Source organism: Lontra canadensis, unplaced genomic scaffold (genome assembly GCF_010015895.1).
Source record: "Lontra canadensis isolate GAN:19392208 unplaced genomic scaffold, GSC_riverotter_1.0 scaffold116, whole genome shotgun sequence".
In the NCBI taxonomy this organism is placed as follows: Eukaryota; Metazoa; Chordata; class Mammalia; order Carnivora; family Mustelidae; genus Lontra; species Lontra canadensis.
The window spans coordinates 4,014,644-4,029,156 of NW_022631110.1; the positions used below are offsets into that span (position 1 = coordinate 4,014,644).

At 35.4% G+C, this 14,513-nt stretch overlaps 1 protein-coding gene across 7 annotated transcripts in view; it reads right to left on the reverse strand.

The window, feature by feature from the left end:
• The window catches only part of RPS6KA3 (ribosomal protein S6 kinase A3), a 110,456-nt gene that overhangs the window by 35,834 nt on the left and 60,109 nt on the right, over window positions 1–14,513 (reverse strand). For all 7 annotated transcript variants that reach the window (XM_032840814.1, XM_032840815.1, XM_032840819.1 and 4 more), the window contains 4 exons: window positions 11,352–11,433; window positions 3,213–3,293; window positions 2,163–2,242; window positions 1,461–1,567 (listed from right to left, as the gene is read on the reverse strand). In XM_032840814.1, coding sequence (XP_032696705.1) covers window positions 1,461–1,567; window positions 2,163–2,242; window positions 3,213–3,293; window positions 11,352–11,433 — 350 coding nt within the window. The remainder of the gene's footprint in view (window positions 1–1,460; window positions 1,568–2,162; window positions 2,243–3,212; window positions 3,294–11,351; window positions 11,434–14,513) is intronic.

Consider the following 14,513-nt stretch of genomic DNA (forward strand, 5'->3'; position numbering starts at 1 on the left):
ACAATGGATGCATATAAAACTTATCTAAAACCAAAATGAAAAATGAAAGTAAAATGTGAAAGTATAATAATTTCTAAATGATCATGTAAATAGGATCCCAAAGGATCATTTCCTGTTGTAATATATAATTTAAATTTTGCATGTAACATTTTAATGTAAGTAATATCCAAATTCTTTTTTCTTTTTAAAGATTTATTTGAGAGAGACAGAGAGAGTGTGAGTGTGAGTCAGGGGTGGGGGACAGAGGGAGAAGGAGAGAATCTTAAGTAGGCTCTATGCCTAGCACAGAGCCTGATAAAGGGCTCCATGTCACAACCCTGAGATCATGACCTGAGCTGAAATCAAGAGTTGGACACTTAACTGACTGAGCCACCCAGGCGCCCCAAATACTAGCTTCTTGATACTTGCTACTACAAAAACAATGGGAAATTTGCTCAACTCACACTAAGAATTTGAAATGATGTGGAGAAGAAAATTTTCAGGGGCTCAGGTCATGATCTTGAGGTTGTGAGACTGAGCCCCACATCAGGCTCCACACCTGGTGTGGAGCCTGCTTAAGATTCTCTCTCTGCCTCTCCCTCTGCCCCCTGCTCATGCATGCTCTCTTTCTCTCTCCCCACCTCCCTCGAAAAATTCAATAAATGGTATTTGAAGGAAAGCATTAACTCTATGCTATCCTTCATACCAAAAAATTTCCAGATGGAGTTAAAAGTTAAAAAAGAAACCATAAAATGAGAATGTAAGTATCTGATTATGGGATTGGAAAAGGCTTTCTAAGACTAAAAGTCATGGAAGAGATAACAAAAGTCTGGTAAGATCTGACTAAGAAAAAAATACTTGTATAGGTAAAAATAGAATAAGTTAAAATTAAAATACAAACTAAAAAGACTATTTGCAATATATGTCAAATGGTTAAATTCTTAATTTCTAAAGGTATCTTATAAAACAACAGGAAAAAAATATTCCAAGATAAATGAAGGCCACGAACAGAAAATCACACAAAAATAAAAACTGTCAATAAACATATGCACATGGATTTCAATCTCATTAAAAATAAAAATATGCAGTGGAGCCTGAGTGGCTCAGTTGTTAAGCGTCTGCCTTCGGCTCAGGTCACGATCCCAGGATTCTGGGATCGAGCCCCACATCGGGCTCCCTGCTGGACAGGGAGTCTGCTTCCTCTCCCACTCCCCCTGCTTGTGCTCCCTCTCTTGTTGTGTATCTCTCTGTCCAATGAATAAATAAAATCTTAAAAAAAAATGCAAATGAAAACAAGATAACAATAACATATTATAACTGGCAGATTTTTAGAAGTATAAGATTACATAGTGTTATCACAAATGTGAAGCACAGGTACTCTAATATAATTCTTGTGGTAGTTCTACAAAGTAATTTTATTTTTTATTACCTCTTAGATAATTTTATTACATTGTATTCAACTTAGTAGCATAATTCCTTACTTTTCTGGTTTTAAGTCTCTATAGATTATTCCCAGGCTATGTAGATGGTCTAAAGCAAGTGCAAGTTCGGCCAAGTAGAATTTGACATCTTCTTCTGTGAACATCACCTAAAATAAAATAATAATTTTTTGTCTTATTTTCTGTATCTGTAGCTTTTATTTAAAATTCCATCCTAGAGTTTAAATATTTAAAAAGTTATAAACACGCTAATCACATGTAGTTTTATCCACTTTACTAATGAAAGGAAATTTGCGAAAATCCCTGACTGATCAAATCAGTCAACTAATCACTTTCTAAATGCTAAATGTGCACTGTGGGGGAAATAATTTTACATTTTATTAAGTAACATCTATATTCAGATTGTGCCATTGTTGCCCTACCACAGTAACATCTTAGAAATGAAAAGTGATCTTTTAATTGCATGCTGAATTTCCAGTATTGTTTAAGGATACCTTGATATATTATTTATTGCTTCTGAAAACTGGAACTAAAAGATGCAGGACAAAGGACAAAGACATTTTATCAATTTAAAGTCCCACTTTCAGAATAATTTCAAAAGGTAGGAAAAGAACTCTTTTTGGCTCTAATTAAGATTCTTGTGCCACTAGAGAAAACACGATAAACATAATATTGAAATATAACAAAGTTTTTGGTAAAACAGGATGCGTATAGATAGATTAAAAATAAAGATTAATTACATACCTCTTTGGATAAGCGTGTAAACAAATCTCCTCCCCTGAGAAAATCCAAAATAAGATACAACTTCCCTTCAGTTTGAAAAGCTGAATGAAGAAATGAGAATTTCTGTTTAATCCGCCAGTTTATTTTTTTGGCTTACATTAGGTCAACTCATTCACAAATTATTATTATTGAATAATGAATATTATTTTAAGCAAATTAATGATTATATCATAGATCTAAATTTATTTTTTATGAGAAGATAACCACTGATTTCTCTTAGTGTCCATGTGGAAATGTTAAAGGCTGAGTTTTTTATTATGGAACCACTAGAACATTTGTTGCATTTTCTTCAGGCCACAGTCTCCCAGGAATACAGTTGTTTTAAAACATGTGATCAGGGGCGCCTGGGTGGCTCAGAGGTTAAAGCCTCTGCCTTCGGCTCAGGTCATGATCCCAGGGTCCTGGGATCGAGCCCCGCATCGGGCTCTCTGCTCCGTGGGGAGCCTGCTTCCCTTCCTCTCTCTCTCTGCCTGCCTTCCTGCCTACTTGTGATCTCTCCCTCTGTCAAATAAAAAAAAAAAAAAAAACCTTAAAAAAAGATGATAAAAAACATGTGATCAATCACATGGGTGGCTCAGTGGGTTAAGCCACTGCCTTTGGCTCAGGGTCCTGGGATCCCACCAGGCTCTCTGCTCTAATGTTGACATTAGGGATCTTTCTTGCTTTTAAGAAAAGTTGGGCTAACACATATGGACTATAAACTGCTGGTACACTGTTACTAATTATATAATATAATACAAATATATAAATATATAATAAACTCCTTATTATAATAAAGAACAATGATTATTATTACCTATTCCTATGGTTACCACTCAGAAACATAAGTATAAATGCAATAAAGGCTTCTAAAGTTTAAGAAGTAATGGTTTAATTTCCATGATATAATTTATCTGTTAAATACATGTAAATATACACAAGCAAATATTTATGTACATTAATACATCTGAATGCACTTAGGGAGTGGAGGATCAGGTGGAGGGATGAAGTTCCAAGTGGTTTTGAACTTACCATAATGTAACTTGACAATAAAAGGATGATTAACTTCTACCAAGATATCACGTTCCATTTTTGTCCGAACACGATCTCGAACTACAAAATATTGTACATATGGCTGTATTACAATAGCTTTCAGAGACAATCTTTAAAACAAAATCTCTTTGGTGCCTATTTTAAATTAAATTATGGTAAAGTATGAATTCATATTTTCATACATACCAATAAAAATTTATATGTACAAATAAAACTACTAGTCTCAAATTTTTAAAATTAATGTATTTTTTACTAAATTATATAGCTAGACAAATTGTTCATGTTTATAAAATCTGTGCTTTACATTTAAAAATACATACAGAGAACATATCAGAATTTTAATCAGATGTTGGCTTTAACATCAAATATATAAGTATTTTAATCAAAGTTATAAAAAATGACCAAAAAAGAGTAACTTTTTAAAAAATGAAGCATCCCAATGAAATACTCAAACACCCAAGAAAATGGAATAGGTTTTACTAACCCCTACCAATCTTATCAACTCGATTTAACAAGCATTCATTAAGCAACTGTAAAATGTGACAGACATGGTGAATGATGGGTATACCCAAAAAGGTCTATTTTGGGGGAAAGAGGAGAGAAAGGGGAGATGAAATAACGTGGTACAGCTGAAAGAGCAAAGGCTTTTTGGAGTTAAATCAGATTCAGATCTGTGTAATCTTAAGCAAGTTACCTACTCAAACTCTTTGAGCCTCCACTGCCTCTCATCTATGAAGTAGAGATAACACCACTGTACCTTTGTAGGCTGTGTGACCATCTGAGATAAGGTCTGTACATCCCAGAGCCTGGTATATAGGAGATAGTCAATTAAATGGTAGCTATAGCACCATGAATATGATAAAGGGATAAAATGACTTATTACTAGCAATAAGTAGTACAGAAAGAAATTCAGGGAAGGAAAAGATGAGTAGGAAAGCATGAAGGAAGAGGTGGAGTTAGGCACTTTTGGAGTGGAATTTAGATGGATGGGAAGGTCAGACCTAAAGAAGAGAAGTCCAGGTATGGAGTACCAGAGCAAGCAAGGACATGGAGGCATGCATAAGGAAGAGAAAGGAACCAAATTGGTATGGAAATTGGGGAGGTTAAACTGGGAAGACCCAGATTCTTGACAATCTGGAATGGCAGATAAATTTACGTTTCGTCTTATAGGTAAAGCTCTCTTTTACCGATCAATGATTCCCTGAGCAAATTCTATGTAACCAGTACCATGAGACACAAATACAAACAAAATATTCTTCAGGAAGCTCATAATCTGATGGGAATGACAGACAACTAACTAAATAGAATACATTCTGGTAAGTATTCTGTGTTGGTAGCTCAATGGATTTAAGAAGTGAACATGATCATTCATTAAAATTTTATTATTTTATTCTGTTGCATAATAAGGATAAATCAGAAATGACTTGCATTCTTCAGGCCAGAAGGAGTGAATGGTTATGTCAAAGATTAAGCAGAAAGAACCAGGAAAAGAGTCTTCTGTAGGGGGAGGAGGATAGGGACAGAGAGAAAGATGAACTGGTATTCAATATAAAGTGACCAGATATTTAAAAACAGAAATAAGACCCCTGGAAAAAAAGAAACAAAGAATCTAAAACAAAATCCTATGATTCCCATTCTACCAATTTTCCACTTTCAATTGGGAGATTTCAGTGCCAGTGACTGAAAATGGGCAAACCAGATATAGAAATCATTTTGCTCTTGAGATCTACAAAGCTCTTTTAAATGACTTGTCCAGCAACAAGTATATCAAATTCAGTATCACTCTCTGATTTCATTATCTCATCCTATCACAACAACTGGTGTCTTCTATCCAACAGACCGTTTCTATTATTTATATAAATGAGGTTCATCACCTAGGTCTGCTGATAACTCTGTTCCAGTCTAGCCCACATTTGTGCTTTTATACTGCTACCCATATGATCTTGGATTCAGTTTCTATTACCTTAAAGCTGGATTCCAAATTTCTATCTTTCGATAATTATACAAAGATTACAAAGCTTATCATTTAAAACACACCTCTCTGCTCAGTGAGCAGCAAAAATAACCATCATTATATTTACTGCATATCCCTCATCTATTATTCTATCACGATGAAAAGAACAATTATTTGGGAGTCAGGAACTACAGGTTTCAGTGGCCCTGCTAGTAACTAGATGAATTACCTGCTCAAATTCTTACACTGCTCAGGGACTTCCTGCTTCCTTCTCTATAAAATGAGAGGCTAGAAAAAGATGATTTTTTTCCTGTTATGATTATGATTATCTTGTGAGGTGGTTTCCTTACATGTAACGCTGATGAAAACTTGTTTAGTTGAAAATGAGCAGCGAGATTTACTTACTCAAGAATTCCTTCATTTTGTCTGAGGTAGGACTGTGTAATAATTCTAATCTGGTTTCTTTTATCATGTAAAGTCCCACTGACAAATATAAATCATCCTAAAATCAAGAATTTTGATTAGGATATACTGGTTTAGAAGAAGGCATGTTTTATATTGGCTAAACTCTAAACCCTAAAATAGAATTTGTTAATAATGACTCATGCTGGCAAAGCAACCACATTCCTCTGAAATAATTTTTCTCATATAGTAGCTATTAGATTTTAAATCCTCCTTGACTTGAATGTAAGAGTGAACAAGAAGAAATGCTGTTTATGTTTCTAGGATTATGTATTAAGAAACTTTGAGGCCCACAGACTACTGTATTAGGACAAAAGTCCCTACAAACTCAACTTAACACTAATGACTTCTACTTGACCCCATTTATTGTATTAATAGGAACTCTGAAATGGAAAGAGACTTCTGGTTAAACATAAATGTTTTACTTTCTACATTCTTCCAAAGCCCCAATGAAATTACGATAATGGAAAAATTATGCATAAGCTCACAAGGACAAAGAACAGGATGAGAAAGCAAGAGCAGAAGATGAGTAAGTGGTAACTTATACAGTAGATAAGAGAAAGCTAAAAGCTAAGCCTGAGGGAATGAAGCCAATGAGAAATAAGGAAATTCTTGCCAGAGAACTCTTTCCAGTTGGCTATTTGGTAACTTACTCTTTTTTAAAGATTTATTTATTTGAGAAAGAGACTGACAGAGACAGAGAGAGAGAGAGAGAGAGAGAGGAGAGGTGCAGAGAGAGAAGGGGAGAATCTCAAGTGTACTCCCAACTGAGCATGGAGCCCAAAGTGGGGCTTGATCTCACAACCCTGAGATCATGACCTGAGCTGAAAGCAAGAGATGGACACTCAACCAACTGAGCCACCCAGGTGCCCTGGTATCTCACTCTTAAATGTGAAAAAGACAGCAAAGGATCCCCAAGCATTTGAGGAATGGCTCTAAAGATGAAAAACAGTTATAAAAATAAACAGGAAAAAAAGGAATAAAGGGTAACAGAGACAATGTAAAGAAGAAAAAAAGAAGAAAACTTAAAAATCAATGCCATAATAATTTATATACCCCAAAAGAGCAAAGACTATATGGCGCCCATGAAATAAGAAGCTTTAAAAAGGGTCGGGGTGGAAGGAACCAGTATCTTCAACAGATAACCTACCAAAAAAAAAATGGAGACAGAGTTCATAGATTAAAAGACTTACAGAGAATCAACCAACTACAAAATAGAGATATAGATCTCGATTCAAACAAATTGCAAAAAGAAAGATGAATTATAACAATAGGAAAAAGTGGAAATTCAAACACTGATTAGATATCTGTATATTAATTTTTTAGGTATAGTAATATAGTTATATTATTCAAGAATCTTTATCTTTTAGAGATATATACTAAAATATTTATGGAAGAAATTGTACAATGTCTAGGATTTGCATCATAGTATCAAGAGAGGGGAAAAGAAAGGACACAAACACAAAAAAAAATTGACCATGAGTTGAGAAATGCTGAGGCAGCAAGGAGGTTATATGGGGGTTCTCCATTTCTTTTGTTTCTTTCTGTAAATGTCTGACACTTTCCATACTGGAAAATAGAAGAGAACAAGGAAAATCTAGGAAATTAAAAATGATGGTAGAAACAAAAATGTCTATAGAAATTTGAAAGATAATTGGTATATTTCCTAGAAAATAGGGGGAAAAAGACAAAACTAAAAAACAGCAAGGAAAAAAATTAAACGATCCACGAAATCCAACATATTCAAAGAGCAGGAGTTACAAAATGGGGAAGAAATGACAAAATACTTGGCCAAAACTGAAGAAGTGAATTTCTAGATTAAAAGAGACCATCCCATACCTGATATGGTAAATTTCAAAAGTTCACACTAAAGAAATACCATTGTACAAATTCCAGAACAGCAGGGATAAAGAATTGAGTGGTTCTAAAAACTTCCAAAGAGGAAAAGCAGCTTACGTACAAAGGAATGGAAGTCAGTACTGCAATAAACCTCATAATTGCAACACAGGAAACTGGAAGACAATGGAAACTATGCCTTCAAATATCTGAGGGAAAATTATTTCTCACCTAGAATTTTATACTCAGCCAAATTATAAATTAACTGACAAGGTAGAATAAGGGCATTTTAAGACATTCAAGGTCACAAAAATTTTAGCATCCATTCACCCTTTCTGAGGTAGCTACTAGGAGATGTGTTCTACCCAGACTGGAAAGTGAACTGAGAAAGAGGTAGACCTAGAATTCAGAAAATGAGATCTCATACAGCAAAGATGTGAAGGTAATGTGACTCCAGTATACTATCTGGCTCAGTTAGGAACAGTTCTTACGAAGCTGTAATAATGTGGGACACATGGGTGGCTCAGTCAGTGTCTGCTTTCAGCTCTGGTCATGATCACAGTGGTACTGGGATGGAACCCAGCATCTGGTTCCTTGCTCAGTGGGGAGCCTGCTTCTCCCTCTACCTGCTGTTCTTCCTGCTTGTGTGTTCTCTTTCTCTCTCTGATAAATAAATCAACCAACCAACCAACCAACCAACCAAGCTGTAATAATGAAAACATTACTGGGCAGACATGAAAGGCAGAATTATGTGTGGGTGGTAGTATGAGAGAACTAAATCCTAATCTGCTATGTTAGGAAGTCAGTAAATTGTCACCAAATGAAAATAATCAAAGAACTGCAATTAAGAGTACTGAATGTGGATATAAATGACAGAAATAGCAGTTAAGGAGACAAAAGTCATTGTCTCTGAGGTTTGAGAACTGAGATAGGGAGGAGAGTTGGCAAAGCAATATTATTTTGTAAGATTCTATATACATATTACTTTGGTAAAAATTAAAATTGAACTTAAGAATGCGCTAAAAATTATCTGACCGCTTACAATTCCAATATGTCAAATATTTTCATTTTTCTAGGGTTTCTTCTATAGCTTATATCCATGTAATTTTACATACTTGTGGTAGCCAAATTTGTTATAACTGTTGACTTACATATTTTCATTAAGTTCACTTTGGGGATTATATTTGAAATATTTCTTTTTAAATAATATCCTATTAAATAGTATATATATATTTTATTTATTTGACAGAGAGATCACAAGCAGGCAGAGAGGCAGGCAGAGAGAGAGAGGAGGAAGCAGGCTCCCTGCTGAGCAGAGAGCCCGATGCGGGGCTCGATCCCAGGATTCTGAGATCATGACCTGAGCCGAAGGCAGCGGCTTAACCCACTGAGCCACCCAGGCGCCCCTAAATAGTATAATTTTTAAACATTCCTCTATTTTTCAATATTTGTGTGATTTCCAAATTCTCAACATTATAAATTAATATTGCTATGAGAATTTTCAAGTGCATGAATTCTTTCTCTGAGATTATTTCCTCAGGTTAATTTAGCAGCAATAATGCTTCTCTGAATTTATTGCAAAACCACTTTCCAGTTTATGCTTCCATTGTATGAAATGTTAACATTATTTTCCATGTATTTCTTTATCAGCAAAATGGAACATTTTTCCAAACATAGTTTTATCCCCCTTCATAAAATTTTGAAATCTTTTAGGTAGAGGTTGTAATACTACTTTTCAAGACCTCCTAATTTAATTATTCCTTTTATATATATTATTTGGAATTCTACTGTAAGGAAGAGCTCTCCCTTGTTCCATATTACTTAATTTATGTGTCAATCCATGGATTTTTGTTTGACTCAGTGGTTTGTAATCCATCACTATAATTATTGTAATGTTCAAATTGTTCTAGGTTTGGCCCGTAGGAGCCCTGTACTCATTCCTTATATTATTATTTTCTAATATTTGAGGTGTATAATTTCATGATTTCTTATTTATACTATTTTTCATTGTGTGAAAGGCTAAATATTTTTGCAGTGTCAATCTGTTTATAACTTGTAATTTGCTCAATATCTCTTTACAAGTTTCCTAGATGTGTTAAGTTGTAAAATTCAGTTAGATTGTTCAGTTAGATTGTTAGATTTTTTTATGGCATAGGGTTTATTTAAGACTAATTTTTCCAGGTTGCTAAGGAGTCTTTCAAACAAAATTTGTGAAATCATTATTTCTCATTGTTCTGTACACCTGGTTTGCCATACAGCACAGCACCTATTCTCTTTGAGGTGTATGCTTTTCAAATAAAATTTTAAATATTTAAAGGAAAATTCAACTGGAATCTTGAGGATATGGAGCTAATTGGATGGCTGGATGAATACTAAGATTCTTAACAACAGTTAGCCTTCTCTAAAAGGAATTGGGCATTTATTTCCTTTCCTGATTTCTTTTAGATTTTTCAGCTTTATAGTTTATGTATATTATTTACAACACAGAGCTAATCAAATATATGAAACCTACTTTTGTTGTTTTTGTGAATGACCTCTTTTGTTTAAGTTCCACTGATGTAGTTTTATAACTTGGGAGTAAGCATAAAGTTATACAAGTAGTGATATAAAGTAGGGCACTGAGGACATAATTTAATTTTCTGGTCCTAGCAAGAATCAAGTAAGTAGTGTGCCAGTTGTAGAGACTAGCTAGGAAAGAAAATACATTCAGGAAGGGAGCAAGAGAAAGAAAGCAAAGGATGGTGTTTATAGAGAATTGTAGAATTTCTTGGAATGATGATATCCAGCTTAGGTCACTAACTAGAAAGAATAACATCAGAAATAATAAATGATCATCACAAATATTCCTTCCTAAATATTTTAAAAGCTTTAAAATTACATGTAGGGTGCCTAGGTGGCTCAGTCATCAAGCGTCTGCCTTCGGCTCAGGTCATGATCCCAGAGTCCTGGGATAGAGCCCCACATCACGCTCCTCGCTCTGTGGGAAGCCTGCTTCTCCCTCTCCCACTCCCCCTGCTTGTGTTCCCTCTTTCGCTGTGTCTCTGTCAAATAAATAAAATCTAAAAAAATAAAATAAAATAAATAAAATTACATGTAAATTGAAGAGGAAAAAAAGATGCTGGGAATCAATACATTTACAACCTGAGGTTATGGGGTAAAATAAAACTACTAAATAGAAGATTTAAGGGGTGCCTGGGTGGCTCAGTAGGTTGAGCAGCTGCCTTTGGATCAGGTCATGATCCCAGGGTCCTGGAATTGAGCCCCGCATCAGGCTCCCTGCTTGGAGGGAGCCTGCTTCTCCCTCTCCTTCTGCCTGCCACTCTATCTACTTGTACTCTCTCTCTGTCAATAAATAAAGAAATCTTTAAAAAAATAGATTTAAGTATTTTAGAAATTATGTATAATTTCTTCTAAATGACTATTTACCTAAAAGAGTCAAATCCTATATAAGATTGTTCAAAATCAGAGGCTTAAAATAAAAAACCTGGAGACCAGAAGTCAAGATGATAAAGTCCTTAAAATAAAAGCTATTTTTCATTTGATAAATCAGTAGGTTTTCAAAACATTAAAATAATCACATTAATTTGAAGATGAATCAAACCCAGTCTGAATATTCTAAACATTTATTTGCATGAGCCCAAGATGAATTTATAAAACTTCTTCTTTAACATGGCAATGCCCATTCTCACTAGTCATGTGATTCCTAGCCCAGTAGGAAAAATTCATTAAAATAAAGTTTAAACTTAAAGATAGTAACAGGAACAGATTCAGAATGTAAGTAACTGGCCTAGGAGTCACTGGAGATCTGTTGAGACCTTCCAGTTTGCTTAGACTATGCAAACAGTATAAACAGTTACAGCACTTACCTTTCAATGTGGCCTTCTTCAATACTTTCATGGCATAAAGCTGTCTAGCATCAGAGCCTGAGATTTTTTTGACTAAAAAAACCTGTATTTAAATGAGAGAGAAAATAAGTTTTACAAAGTATCACAAACTATGCCACTGTTAAAAGTAAAACCCTTCCAGTAATACTGTGTATTACTAAAGAGATTCCGTTATGCCGTAGATGCTTATTTTTCTCATATATCAATTATAAATACAATGAGTCGTAAACAGTGGTAATAATTTGGGGTGTCAACATAAGTGAACATATTGATTTCTTTCTTTTTGTTGTCTGCCAATTCCCAAAAAGCACGTAACTATAAGACACAAAAATCTTTGAATTGTGTAATCAGATAAAAGTCCAACATGTTTAAGGTATAACATAAGTGGTCATTGCTCTGCTTTTAACAAAATAAAAATTCTTTTGATCTGATAAAAATTGTCATACAGGAGTGCCCCTGGACCACAATTTTCCATTGATACAATTAATCACTGATAACTGGTCTTTTCTATGTATGAAAACTGCACATAAATTTCTCATAGCTGGGAAGAACAATTTAAAACACACTGAAAAAGCCTATTCACAACTATTTAATGTGACTCAAGACAGAACCCTACAATTCGATCTTTGAAAAATCAAATTATTACATATACCTAAATATGAAGAACACAGTTCCTACGTATGTTACTGAGCCTCTTGATTTTCCAAATTATTTTTAGCTGCTTTCAAAATCTAGTGTGAAATTTATGCAAAATGAATAAAGCCTGCTCTACATAATTCACAGTCATGCTATAACATGGCTAATACAAAACTATACATCTTTCCTGTTCATTTTGACCATTAGGTCTGTGATCCTTTTTTAAAGTTTTTATTTCAATTCCAGTTAGTTAACATACAGTGTAATACTAGTGTCCGGTATACAGTATAGGGACTCATGATCTTTTTCATTCAATCTTAAACATACTCACTAAATGGACCTGAATTTCAACTTTTTTTCTTCTAACTATTCTTTCCCAGCAGTTGCTATTGAGTTGCCACAGATGGGAAGAGAAGCAATTATAATCAAGAATTTAACTTTCAGGTCAGCTCTCAATTATCTGCCTTAGCATGCCAGGCTATTAGCAAAAATCAAAAAATGCTACATCCAACAGATTCTAGGGCGAGGCATTCTCATTTTGAGAAACTGTGCCAAAGGTGATTGGCAATGACCTCCAAAGTTTAGTGAAGAGCACCACAACCTGCACAGAAACCTGGATGCACTGTGTGTTCCTCTCCCCAAATCACTCCCTCTTGTCCTTCTATGATGCCCCACCCTTTAGTTCCTTTTAGCCAGTTAGCAGTGAGCTAAACTAGGGAGAAAAAAGCATTCTTAATCAGGTTCCTAAGATGGAATGATGTTCACATGTTAAAGGTAATCAGATTATTAATATTTTTTTAAAAGATTTTATTTATTTATTTGACAGATCACAAGTAGGCAGAGAGGCAGGCAGAGAAGAGAGGAGGAAGCAGGCTCCCTGCTGAGCAGAGAGCCCGATGTGGGGCTCAATCCCAGAACCCTGGGATCATGACCCAAGCCGAAGGCAGAGGCTTTAACCCACTGAGCCACCCAGGTGCCCCTATTAATATTTTTGAACATAAATAAATTCTAATTAGGTGGAGATAATTAGGATTTATTTGGTATTTATTCTTAAGATTCCCTAATCAAGCTTCTTTGTGCCATTCCACAAGAGAAATTCTCCCTGTGGATTCCAAACCTTTTTCACCCTTCTTTGAAAGTACCTTAACACTTTTCAGCACTTCTTGGTTTGCAAAGGACCTTCACAAGCATTTGTAATACATCATCATGATAATTTTGGGAGACAGGTGGACTAAGGAATGCCTATTTATAGCTGCCCAAGCTAGGGCTTAGAGAGGTTAAATAATTTGACTAGTGTCACAGTGGAGGTACTGAACAAGAATCGGGCCACCACCCAGTTCTGTGCCCTTGCTCAGGCACTCTTCATCTGTTCCCTCTGGCAGGTCACCAGTTAAGGGAAGCAGAAGCAGCAGTGGTCCAAGATGCCATTGGATCTTCCCCAGCCAGAGCATTCATGACCTTTCGAACCCCCCATGAAGCTATTCTAAGCTCTGACAGGTCATCCCTGTTTCCTTGGCTTACATGGGCTTTTTAGGATGAGTAAGAAAGGAGACGCCCTATTTTTAATGTTTGCTATTTATAGTAAGGTATTTAAGTTACTTTTAAAGAAATAAAGGGAGATGCATGCTAACTCCTGGCAACTTTAAATATTGTGTTCCCTAAAAATCTAACGTATAAAAAGAAACCAGTCTATTTGGGTTTATCCATAATATGACTGCATGATAATACAATTTCATAGCAGATATTATGTGCTTGGTCTTTTATTATTTGATTCTCACTCCTAACCTATGAGGTCAGGACTATTATTTACTCATTACTTCTTTCCAGAATTATATGCTAGGTACTGTGCTACTAGCTCAATGCTAAGACATGGTACAAAGCATGTCTCCTGCACTCATGGAAAGAACACAGAGTCTAGTGGAGGAAATAGCCATTGAGCAGTTACACACATGAAAAACTGCAATTGTGGTGAGTGCTGCGAAGATGAGGTATATAATGTTCTGACAGGGTAAAACAGAATTTGACTTAGAGTGGCAGAGAAGACTTCTTTGAGATCATAAACATGAGAGGTGCTAGTTAAGATGAGGAAAGGGTGGGGTGAGGTGTTTCACGAAGTGGAAATCGCATGTGCAAAGGCTTTCTATTGGGATGGAGCCAGGTGCTTAAAGACTGGAAAAAAAAGGGCCAAGGTAGCCAGAACATGGATAGTGAAAAATACATAAAGTGGTGCTTTTCAGGTAACTAGGCACCAGAACAAGGGGTTCCTCAGCCATCTTAACAGTATGTTTTTATCCTAAAGGCTTAAAGGAAGCTACTGAAGTGTAAGATTAGCTCTTGGTGGCTGTCACGTAAATAGTGGCTTGAGGAAAGAACAAATTTAGTTCTAGTTAGGGGCCTCCTTCAACACCCGAAGGAGAAATGGGGGTGGCAAAGACTTCAGGAGTAGCAGTGGAGAAGGAGAGGACAGGCACGATTTGAGAAATCTTTACTAAATCAATAGGACTTGCT